The 11,822-nt window shown below is 47.6% G+C and overlaps 2 protein-coding genes across 6 annotated transcripts; both read left to right on the plus strand.

The window, feature by feature from the left end:
- Window positions 1–354: 354 nt before the first annotated feature.
- On the plus strand, window positions 355–7,466 carry LOC147252625 (uncharacterized). Of its 4 annotated transcripts, XR_015118633.1 has the most exons (5): window positions 355–544; window positions 1,308–1,748; window positions 4,841–5,005; window positions 5,737–5,833; window positions 6,302–7,466. XR_015118633.1 is itself a non-coding variant. In XM_086219402.1 (4 exons), the coding sequence occupies exons 2-4, from the start codon at window positions 1,309–1,311 to the stop codon at window positions 6,584–6,586; spliced, it is 822 nt and encodes a 273-aa protein (XP_086075528.1). In that variant the 5' UTR covers window positions 355–544; window position 1,308; the 3' UTR covers window positions 6,587–7,466. The 4 variants fall into 4 exon arrangements, 3 of the variants coding, with proteins under 3 accessions (XP_086075528.1, XP_086075530.1, XP_086075529.1); XM_086219402.1 differs by lacking the exon at window positions 4,841–5,005; XM_086219404.1 differs by lacking the exon at window positions 4,841–5,005 and having other exon boundaries at window positions 5,737–5,816.
- Window positions 7,467–8,679: 1,213 nt separating this feature from the next.
- Window positions 8,680–11,822, plus strand: LOC147252626 (homeodomain-interacting protein kinase 2-like). 2 transcript variants are annotated; one of them, XM_086219406.1, is made up of 9 exons: window positions 8,680–8,849; window positions 9,059–9,243; window positions 9,337–9,528; window positions 9,617–9,804; window positions 10,063–10,183; window positions 10,286–10,402; window positions 10,519–10,581; window positions 10,664–10,836; window positions 10,943–11,822. In XM_086219406.1, the coding sequence occupies exons 1-9, from the start codon at window positions 8,735–8,737 to the stop codon at window positions 11,163–11,165; spliced, it is 1,377 nt and encodes a 458-aa protein (XP_086075532.1). In that variant the 5' UTR covers window positions 8,680–8,734; the 3' UTR covers window positions 11,166–11,822. The 2 variants fall into 2 exon arrangements, with proteins under 2 accessions (XP_086075532.1, XP_086075531.1); XM_086219405.1 differs by having other exon boundaries at window positions 9,059–9,528.

Raw genomic sequence — 11,822 nt, forward strand, 5'->3', positions numbered from 1 at the left:
TCTATCTATCCATCAATCTATCTCTTTGTCAATCTATCTATCTATCAATCCATCAGTCTATCTATCCATCCCTCCGTCTATCTATCTATCCATCAATCTATCTCTTTGTCAATCTATCTATCTATCAATCCATCAATCTATCTATCTATCAATCCATCAGTCTATCTATCCATCCCTCCGTCTATCTATCTATCCATCAATCTATCTCTGTCAATCTATCTATCTATCTATCTATCGATCGATCGGTCTTTCTATCGATCTTTCTGTCATGTCTGAGATGACTGCACCCCTGTTGCTATGGTAAACACTTCTGGTTGCTATGGGCTGCTGGTTCAAACCACGCCGGCACGTCATTGTGATCGTACTATGAATAAGGGACATCATTACGGCCACAAACACTGCGCTCTTCACGTTGGCAGCGGTTTTGTCGCCGAGTCAACGCTGATAGAGACTGAACCGAGTGTCCCTGCGGCTCGGAGACACGCATCCCTGACCGGAACCAGACGCCGAAGCTTCGTCCCGAGGGAGGAAACCAGGCGTGCAGGTAGGGAACCTCTGCTTCGGAGGAGACGTCAACGCGGCCAATTTGCTCGGTGGCTTCGCAGCGGCCGGGAGCCCGGATGTTGGTCGTTTGGAAGTGTTTTTTTTCTTAAATGACCAGAGTTGGACTGAGGAGAACAAGCCCGAGTTAAACCCCACAGCTCTTTGACACTGTTAGTCTTAAAATTGTGGACCTAAATCGTTCAGATGTGTTCAGGGAACGTTGACACCTTCAGTACTCTGGAGGAGATGGACAAACAGCGATATTATCAGTTCATGACGTTCATGTTAAACAGAAGCTAAAGGCTCAGAGAGGAGAAGGTGAAGGATCACGTTTTATTTACACTGATCAGCTAAATGTGTTGAAATGGTCAAATTCTACAATTGAATGTAAAAACGAGCAAACAATAGAATAGTACATAAAAAGAGTCAACGGTGATTTCAAACAGTGCAACATGCATGCGTCTCTCCACATTCCAGCTGCGGTTGGTCCAGTCAGCAGGAAGGTAGGCCTGCTGCCCATATATGGTCATGGCGCCTTTCTCTACCCAACTCCATAGGTTGACAGGAAATCAAGTACTTCAAACTATCCCTCCACCACAGAGAGGGGGAGGGAGGGTAGTGGGAGGAGATAAGCTCCACTGGTCTGGAAGTGGAAGACAGATTTATCGACTCAAATCCTGAAAATAATCAGCTTTTGGATTTGCTGCTGGTGTGTGATGTTTAACCCTGAGGTGGATCTTCACTCGTCTCTGTGCTTCTCAAAGGATGATGTGGCAGGACAACCAGGACTACCTGCACCACCTCCAGGTGAACCTGCAGCAGCAGATGGAGGACGCCCTGCAGGAGCTCCAGGTCAGCCTGCAGGAGCAGTTCGTGGCCTCTCTGCATGAGTTCCAGGTCACCTTGGAGCAGGCCTCCCGGCAGCAGCAGTTCCAGGTCTACCTGCCAGAGTTCCAAGCAACCCTGGAAGAGTTCCAGGCCTCCTTGGAGGAGTTCCAAACCTCCCTGGAAGAGCTCCAGACTGCCCTGCTGGAAGTCCAGGTCCACATACAGCAGGAGTTCAAGGAAACCCTGCAGGAGTACCAGGACTCCCTGCATGACCTCCAGGACTCCTTGTTGGACTTTGAGTCCTGCCTGCTGGAGATCCAGACCATCCTGGATCAACAAGAGGAAGAGAGGTCTGCTACAGTCTACATGCGAGAGATGTGAGTCTCCTCCCTTTCCTCTACATCTTTGTTACCCTTTGTTCTTTCTTTTGTGTTGATACATTTTCTGTTGTGTGTAGCTGAGTGTGGGGCCCCTCCCCTTCAGCCTCAGTGTAGATGAGTGTGAGGATCCCTCCCCTTCAGCCTCACCTGTAGCTGAGTGTGAGGCCCCTCCCCTTCAGCCTCACCTGTAGATGAGTGTGAGGCCCTCCCCTTCAGCCTCACCTGTAGATGAGTGTGAAGCTCCTCCCCTTCAGCCTCACCTGTAGATGAGTGTTAGGCCCCTCCCCTTCAGCCTCACCTGTTGATGAATGTTACACCCCTCCCCTCCAGCCTCACCTGTAGATGAGTGTGAAGCCCCTCCTCTTCAGCCTCACCTGTAGATGAGTGTGAAGCTCCTCCTCTTCAGCCTCACCTGTAGATGAGTGTTAGGCCCCTCCCCTTCAGCCTCACCTGTTGATGAGTGTTACACCCCTCCCCTCCAGCCTCACCTGTAGATGAGTGTGAAGCTCCTCCTCTTCAGCCTCACCTGTAGATGAGTGTTAGGCCCCTCCCCTTCAGCCTCACCTGTAGATGAGTGTTAAGCTCCAACCCCTTCAGCCTCACCTGCAGATGAGTGTGAGGCTCCTCAGCTTAAGCCTTAGCTGTGGATGAGTGTTAGGCTCCTCCCCTACAGCCTCACCTGTAGATGAGTGTGAATCTCCTCCCCTTTGGCTTAACCTGTAGATGAGTATGGGGACCCTCACCTTCAGCCTCACCTGTAGATGAGTGTGAAGCTCCTCCCCTTCAACCTCACCTGTAGATGAGTGTGAAGCTCCTTTCCTCCAGCCTCACTTGTAGATGAGTGTGAAGCTCCTCCCCTTCAACCTCAGCTGTAAATGAGTGTGAGACCCCTCCCCGACAGCCTCACCTGTAGAAGAGTGTGAAGCTCCTCCCCTTCAGCCTGAGCTGTCGATGAGTGTGAGACCACTCCCCTTCAGCCTAATCTGTAGAAGAGTGTTACACCCCTCCCCTTCAGCCTCACCTGTAGATGAGTGTGAAGCTCCTCCCCCACAGCCTCACCGACAGATGAGTGTGAAGCTCCTCCCCCACAGCCTCACCGACAGATGAGTGTGAAGCTCTTCCCCTTCAACCTCAGCTGTAGTTGCGTGTGAAGCTCCCCTCTTCAACCTCAGCTGTAGATCAGTGTTGGGCCCCTCCCTTCAGCCTCAACTGTAGATAAGTGTTTGGCCCCTCCCCTTTAGTCTTAGCTGTAGATGAGTGTGAAGCTCCTCCCCTTCAACATTAAGGGTAGATGAGTGTGAGGCCCCTCACCTTCAGCCTCACCTGTAGATGAGTGTGAAGCTCCTCCCCTTCAGCCTCACCTGTAGATGAGTGTGAAGCTCCTCCCCTTCAGCCTCACCTGTAAATGAGTGTGGGGCCAATCACCCACAGCCTCACCTGAAGAGTGTGTGTCTCCTCCCCTCCCTTGACATCTCTACTACCCTTTGTTCTTTCTTGTGTGTTGATACATTTTCTGTAGTGTGTAGATGAGGGCTAGGCTCCTCCCCTTCAGCCTGAGCTGTAGAGGAGTGTGAGACCACTCCCCTTCAGCCTTATCTGTAGAAGAGTGTTACACCCCTCCCCTTCAGCCTCACCTGTAGATGAGTGTGAAGCTCCTCCCCCACTGCCTCACCGACAGATGAGTGTGAAGCTCCTCCCCCACAGCCTCACTGACAGATGAGTGTGAAGCTCTTCCCCTTCAACCTCAGCTGTAGTTGCGTGTGAAGCTCCCCCCCTTCAGCCTCAGCTGTAGATCAGTGTTGGGCCCCTCCCTTCCTGCCTCACCTGTAGATAAGTGTTTGGCCCCTCCCCTTTAGTCTTCGCTGTAGATGAGTGTGAAGCTCCTCCCCTTCAACCTTAAGGGTAGATGAGTGTGAGGCCCCTCACCTTCAGCCTCACCTGTAGATGAGTGTGAAGCTCCTCCCCTTCAGCCTCACCTGTAGATGAGTGTGGGGCCAATCACCCACAGCCTCACCTGAAGACTGTGTGTCTCCTCCCCTCCCTTTACATCTCTACTACCCTTTGTTCTTTCTTGTGTGTTGATACATTTTCTGTAGTGTGTAGATGAGGGCTAGGCTCCTCCCCTTCAGCCTGAGCTGTAGAGGAGTGTGAGACCACTCCCCTTCAGCCTTATCTGTAGAAGAGTGTTACACCCCTCCCCTTCAGCCTCACCTGTAGATGAGTGTGAAGCTCCTCCCCCACTGCCTCACCGACAGATGAGTGTGAAGCTCCTCCCCCACAGCCTCACTGACAGATGAGTGTGAAGCTCTTCCCCTTCAACCTCAGCTGTAGTTGCGTGTGAAGCTCCCCCCCTTCAACCTCAGCTGTAGATGAGTGTGGGGCCCCTCCCTTCAGGCTCACCTGTCGATAAGTGTTTGGGCCCTCCTCTTCATCCTCAGTTGTAGATGAATGTGAGGCCCCTCCCCTGATAGATTCAGGAACCAGATTTGAATGGAACGTCTGTTGTCCAGTTGAGGAAGGTTAGGCGCAGCTGAAGCCTCCTTCTTGTTTCAGCAGAAGTTCAGCTCTTGTTAACTGTGGTATTAATCCCACTCCATGTGTTGATCCCACTTAACACCAGATTACTAATGTGTAAATTTGAGTTATCAAAGCTTACTTAGATCAGGTGCACCTCTTCTGACACCTCCAATGGTGGCGTCTCACTGGTTTCTTTTCCTGTGGTATCAACAGCATTTAGAACACCATGAATTCACTGCTTCATCAACATCTCTGACTCACATCTGCTCTCACTGCATCAAGATCCATCATCAGGATTTGCTCAAAAACACGTAGAAGGTCGAGTGCCTGATATTAAACGGTGCCACTCGGATGCTGTTGATAATGCAGGTTTTGCTTCCATGTTTTGTTAAAAAGTAAAAGATACTGGTAAAGGTACTCCTGGTTTACTGGGACGGGGTTCAAGTCCCTGCGGTATCTGCAGTTCTTTTGGCCTCGACATGAAAGCCCAGGTTATTTCCATCATCTAAACTGCTGACCTGAAGCCCCTCCCTCAACATGAAGACGACTAACATCAGCTCTTTGCTTTTCAGTGACCTTCTTTTTCTGACTCTATCGAGTGACAACATCTCAGCAGAGCTGCAGATTCTGTCTGGCACCAGCAACCATGACTGTTCAAAGTCTCAGTGTGGGAAGTTGAACTAGATAGCGGCGGTGACGGGGTCCTGGGGAGCTTCGGGGTGACAGAGTCCAAGCTGGTTAGGTTACACATCCAGTCACAGGGAAGAACTCCTAGCTAAAATCAGTCTCTCCGGGGTTTCGTGGCACTGTTTTATGATTGTTGCGGCCTAAAATGGCGGATTTTGTGGCAGCTTCTTTGAAAAGTTGCAAGGTTTTTAATGTTTTCCAGAAGGACATGCTGCATGTAGTATCAGCAGTGGGTCCACGCTTTAAAGACCCCGTTCCTGTCTGACTAGGAGTGAGCCAACTAATCTCAGTCCTAACCCTCACCAGTTGATGCCTAACCTCAACCTCAAACTAACTGCAGGTTCCACCTTCACTCTAACTTTGACCAGGTGTAAATTAAGTTCTGCTGCATCAGGACCGCTCTTTGGTCATGAGGACTAGGGGTCCTGATAAGGTTAGTGGTTATACCAGAAAAGGTAAATGGACTCAATTTTATAGAGCGCTTTTCTACCTTAGCGGCACTCAAAGTGCTTTACAGTGTCATCTCATTCACCCGTTCACACACACTCTCACACACTGATGGTGGAGGCTGCCATGCAAGGCACCAACCTACTCATCAGGAGAAATTGTGGGTTCAGTATCTTGCTCAAGGACACTTGGAAATGGTCACCGGGGTCGAGGATCGAACCAGTGACCGTCTGGTTGCTAGACGGCCACTCTACCCCTGAGCCATGCCACACACAATTACACTCACACACTCCTGTATACAACACACATTCTCTCTCTCTTCTCTCATACACAGGAAGATGCTGATGATGAAGCAGAGGCAGACATGGAACCCCCTTCACCCAAGAAGTCCAAAGAATTCAGTGCCTTGGAATTGTCAGGAAATTATTTCTGTAAGATAAAGACTGTATTTTTGCTGTTAGTTCGTACCACAAAATTTCCCAACACACAAGATCAAATTCTCAGAGACAGAGATCTTAATTAAAGTTTTACTTGCAGCAAGGAGTCCAAGCAAAGTTCTACATCTGCACTGAACAGTCTGTGTCTTCCAAAAATATATATGCAAAGTTCCTCCTCTCAGTAGCTTCCCATCATGCCTTGTTCCTCCTTCTGTCAAGGACAGTTGTGGGGGAGCGTAGGGACGCTGGCTCCTCACTGTCCAAGGCCTTTTCCAAACGCTTCTTATCTTCTTATCTTATCTAGGAGTGTAGGTACAGCCTGGTATAACCTGCACACACTTCATGTCTTTGGTCTGTATAAAGGTCACAACACTACCATGCAGTTCTACATCAGGCTAAAACTTCACAATGATAAAAAGTAAATGTAATAAAATATAAACGTGTCTACGTATTTTCTAACAGGTGGACTACAGAGGAGGGAGGAGGACCCAGCAAACCAAAGCAGAAAAGGATGCAGATGAGTTCAAAAGTTACCGTGCAGCAAGAGCTGAAGGGCTGCAGGACAATCCTGTGGGTTGGTGGAGGGCGAATGAGAAGGAGAATCCTCAAAGCGATACCTCTGTGTCCCAGGGATCAGGGTTGCATCAGAGGGTTTTTTCATCTGCGGGTGATTTAGTCAACGCAAAAATGAGCTGCCTCAACCCAGGGCTCCTTTTCCTGCAAAAAAATCTTGCCAATCCCATGTGAGAGGAGAGCAAAGTTATGACAAAGACAATTGTTTCCACTTAGTTTGTGTTAACTTTTTCTGCAGTTTGCACTTTAATAGTGGTCAGGCAGTGCCTTTCTGTTTCTCATCCAGTGCACTTAAGCTATAAGCTTTTGAAGGGACTTTAAGAAGGTACACCTCAAGCTTCAAATGTCCAGTTTACATGTTTGCACTTTGAAGGGAAGGGAATGTCTTGCATTTCTAAAAATCCCAAACAAGACACAGTGTATTTTTATGTTTCCTCCATCCTCAGGTACTGGTAGTTTGGATAATTTGAAGCCACTAGTCAGCAGCCAGCACTTTGTTTCCATTTGACACTGGCTGAATCTTTTTCATTGTTTTGTGTTCATATTGATTAGTGACTGCATTGGAAGCAGTGCTGACAGTCATGCAGCTTGTTGTCACACTGATACGACTCTACTGGAGAGTCAGCAGAGCAGCGTTCTGAGACCGTCACAGCTGATTGTATGCAAATTGGCAATTCAAAATGAAAGTACATTTATTTGTATTCAACAGCTAATGGGTGAATTCTTAAATATGATAATCCATAATGTTAGTTCCAGTACAATTACAACTTTTATTTACTTGAAGCTAATTCTGCCCATAGCATGTTTTGTAAAGCTACTATCATCAGCATTCTGGGTGGTCCGTTGGTGCAATGTCAACAGTCTCACATCCATAACCACCAATATTTTATATTAATTTGGTGTGAAGTATGAATTTAACACCAGTATGGATGTGTTGTGTCCCTCGCTGGGAGATGCTTGTGGTTCCTCCCTGGTTCTTTTCCCTGATACACCAAAAGAAGTCCAGTTACCATGCCGAACTCTTGGACTACCGTGACCTGGATGACTAAGAGCCTTCACCGATAACTTGTACCGATGTTTGAGTACCTGGGGTGTTCACAATGACGGCTCGGGAGGTGGAGGCTTCCTGTTTACCTTTGATGGTCTGTACTCTCTCAATTTTGCTGCTGTATTATTATGTGGCAATAAACAACACATTTTGCACTCACCCAGGTAGTCATGAAGTGCTGACAGAGGCTGGTCAAGGCCCACATCAAGGCCTCCATCGAGGTCTCTGTGGACCCCCACCAGTACGCCCACAGGCTCCACTGATGACGCTGTTTCATCGGTGGTCCACAGACTATTAACAAGTTTAATAGAAAATGGGTTAGTAATGGGCCAGGCCCTGATTTTGAAGGCAAAAACATAGAAGCAGAAGTGAGTTTCTCTAAGTGAACATTCATATTGTCCAGGTTTAGTCTGAAGTTAAAAATACCAAAAATTATTGCCAAGACTTTTCTTCAGTAGACATTTAAAACATCGATAGACTCTTACTGACTTTATGGTCAAGGTTTTATTTTGAAGGCAAAATATTGTGACATCATTGAGTTGCAACTGCTAGTTTCCGCTTGCTTTCATGAAGGAGTTTTAGCATTCTGTTCAGATGCTAACATGGTGTTAACACAAACAAGTACCTGGTAAATTGCTATCATGTAGAATGTTAGCATGTTGCTAGCATATTAGCAGCAGCTAGCTTGCGGAATGCTATCTTGAATGAATGAATGTTAGCATTTGAATAAAACCTTTGACTTTGATCACAAAAATCTCTCGAGGTTCAATTCATCTGTGGGCACACAGGCAGACATTTGACCTGGACTCCAGAGGAGTCAAGTGGTAACACACTTTACGGTGTAAACTGCCTCGATGATTGCACTTGCTAATATTACAGTTTTGCCATTGCCATGGCGATCCTCTTGCAGCTCCGTCAGTTGGAGTTTTGAGCCCCCAGGTAACGGTTCACACTGCTGCATGTTCATCTGCAACATTTTAAAGCTGTCATGTCATGTCGTCATGTTGCCAATCGCTGATCAGAGCTGGCCTTGATGGTTTAACCCTAAAAGCTGCTCAGCTTCTGCACAAAGACCTTCTGTGTGTGTGTGTGTGTGTGTGAGTTCTCTGTGACATCACTGATTCTGTCAGCAGATTCATTGATGATGAGTGACACAGATGACAAAGTTCAGTGATCAGGATGACTGAGTCAATATGAGAGTAATGAATTAAGATGAGAATTAAAGGCTGATTACAACAACATCAACATCAACAACACAACTACCTAAACCAAAGATGTTCAGGATTTCATCCAGAATTTGGAACTTGGTGCGTCCAAATATCTCACGATACGCCAGAGTTATGACTTTCAATGGAGGAAAGCCGCCTGAGACAAACGGAGAGATGGATGGTAAGTAAATCGTGTGATTGTCATCCTGGGACATGAAGGGTAGTTGAGGAGGTTGTGTGATGTCACAACCCATCAAAGCTTTGAGAGAGCTTTGATGCTGTCGGTCATCTTCACACAATTCATGGCCCCGCCCCTCACTACAAACAGAAGACCAAATGTTTGGAAACTGTGACATTGTTCCTCAAACTCATGTTTTCTTTTCCTCACAGAGCCGACGCCACCATTCGAAAATCTGAGAAGAAACGACATTGTTGACAGCCCCACCAGGAGGTACTTTCTTCAGGGCCTCTTGGGTGACGGAATCCACTCTCAACTTTATAAAGGTGTAACATTGGTACCAGAAGAAAGGGTGGTACTAAAGGTATTCAGACACAAGTCGCTGGCTTCAAGAGAGGTAAGCAATCCAAGCCTTCTTGATGATGATGAGACAATTAAGTTGTACGACCCTGCGTCTCTCAACGATGTCATTTTTTGCTCCTCTCTCCAGATAACCATGGCAAAGGCAATGAGTGTCCTTGACCAGGACAAGACAAATTTGGTCAAGTACATTGAGCAGTTTGAAGTTGGAGAAAATGCCTGTCTATCATCTGAGAGGCTGGATAGGAACCTGTTTGAATTGTTAGTAGAGAGAGACTTCCAGCCACTAAACCTTTATGAGATACGACTGATAGCACAGCAGGTAAAAATGTCAAGCTTTTCTATTGACTGGTCCAGGAATTATACCGACCTTCACCTTGGTCTCATACGTTTCCTCCTTTTTCCTGCAGCTACTGACAGCTTTAGACACACTAAAGTCAACGGGAATAATTCATTCTAACTTAACACTGGACAACGTCATGTTAGTGGACCATGAAAAGACGCCCTTCAAAGTCAAGATCATTGACTTTGGCCTGTCCTTCTTCACGAGCGAGGCTAATCGCAAACATGGTCAGATCATCCAGCCCGCGGGAATACGGTAAGATCCCTCTGCAAGGCCCCTCTTGTCTCATGCTCTTCACAATCCATTAAAAGTTGTTCTAATGTTCCACACACATGCTGACTTTGTGAAAAGTCAAAGTCGACTTTACTGTCAAGTGTACTGTACGAGCATGACATACAGCACAGATGAAAATTCACGGTGCAAACAGGCAATAAACCAACATAAAAATAGTAGCAGGCAATACACAACCCAAAACACAATAAACAATGCCCTCAACTTGTTCTTTACCAACAGTGCCCCTGAAGTCCTTTTGGGACTCCCTGTGTCCGAGGCCATAGATATGTGGTCTCTCGGCTGCCTGCTGTTCGAATTGTACACCGGCTGTTCCCCGTTTCCAATGAACAATTTCCAAATGGTAGGTAGCGAAGATCTCATGACATCCCACTGCAGAAAACATATCCCAAGTCATTTAGGGAGGTAAAGTAGGACATTGGCTGATACAAATTTCTCTCTCCAGATCAGGACCATGGTGGACGTCTTTGGCCAGCCACCTGACCACCTACTCAACGCCGGGAAACACACCGAGATGTACTTTGATTACTGCGGACGCTTACAACCGAAATGGAGGTTGAAGGTATTTGAACTTGTTCCGCCCTTTCCAGATGCGTTCATTTAGGCAGGAACTATTTGAAATGATTCAAACCTTTAGGAGAAAGTATCTAACGTGTTTTGTTGCTGTCGACCATGTAGGTTTCCACTTTAGGGACTACAAACTGGAAAGGGCTTTTCCATTGCCTGGATGAACTAATGACAGTAAGTGGTCCATTTGCATTAATACAAGTTTGCTCTCCTGCTGATAGAAGGATGCTGACAAACACAATCTTTGCAAACTCAGTTCCCCTCAGAGACAGACAACAAAGCGGAGTTGGAGGATCGAGCTGCCTTCATCGACCTCCTGAAGGCTCTCCTGGAATTGGACCCAGACAAGAGGATCACACCTCAGGAAGCTCTCAATCATCCATTTTTAAAAATGTTCTATCTGATGGTGAAACCAGACGGGGGCCAGTAGTAAGTACTTGAGTTTCTGGTATCAGTAGAGTTGAACAGACACCTGAACGGGTGAATTCAATGACTGACAGAGTCATTCATTGTCATGTTTTTTGTTTTTTTCCAGTACGAAAGACAGTCTAGAGAAAATGCGGATGAGCCAGGGGGATGCCCCCGCTGAGCCCAAGAAGGGGCTGTTGCAAAGAGTCCAATCTTTCTTTGGCAAAATATGCAGACATGCTGTTCTGTTGACACACAAAATCTGGTGTAGGAAAAAGTTCTTCTTTCACTGGTGTAGAAGACGTTTCCCCACTTATCCAAGAGGCTTCTTCCGTTCTAAAGGAAGGTGAGGAAAGCCAGGTATTAAACCAGTTGGGGGATCACCTGGGGGCTTGGCCAGAATGTCATTAGCACCCTCATCAGCCTGGTGCGTGGCTCATGGAGACTACAAGGTCAAAGTTAATGTCAACTTCATTGCCAAATACACTGTACGTGCATGCCCCCTCATGGAAGCAACATCAAGGAACGCAGGTGGGTGGAAGATGAAGAGGAGCCATTGGGCCTGACTGGTGCTCTTGGGATGGGTGGACTGCTTCCCAGTGTGGTGGTTGGGCTGGGGTTGGTCATGGGCCTTGCCATTGTGAGGTGGATCCCTTGCTGGCAGTTTTACTAGGTCTGAGGTGCCCTGGACTGCGTCCGCATCGATGGAGTGCTCAGCCCCTGTATGGGCAGAGGAAGATGAGGAAATGATTCATTTATTTATTTTTTCTGGGGGTGGCGGTCCTGGACGCGGGTGCCTATGGGCTCACCTCGGCAGGTGGGCATGGGCCTCTCGGGCCCCTTGGTTCAGCTCGTGCTGCGTGGGGGAACCTGGTGGGCCCAGGGGGCCTCTGTCTCCCATGTCTCTCTGCGAGCTGCCTCTGGGTGTGTTGCTGCTCCTGCGGGTCTTGGCCTGGGGTTTCCTGTGTTCTGGGGTTTCTGGGTTCCCTAGTGGCCTGATCCTGACC

This window comes from Aulostomus chinensis, chromosome 12 (assembly GCF_037954235.1).
Source record: "Aulostomus chinensis isolate RoL2024-O1b breed Wild chromosome 12, RoL_Achi_v1.0, whole genome shotgun sequence".
NCBI classification, from domain to species: Eukaryota; Metazoa; Chordata; class Actinopteri; order Syngnathiformes; family Aulostomidae; genus Aulostomus; species Aulostomus chinensis.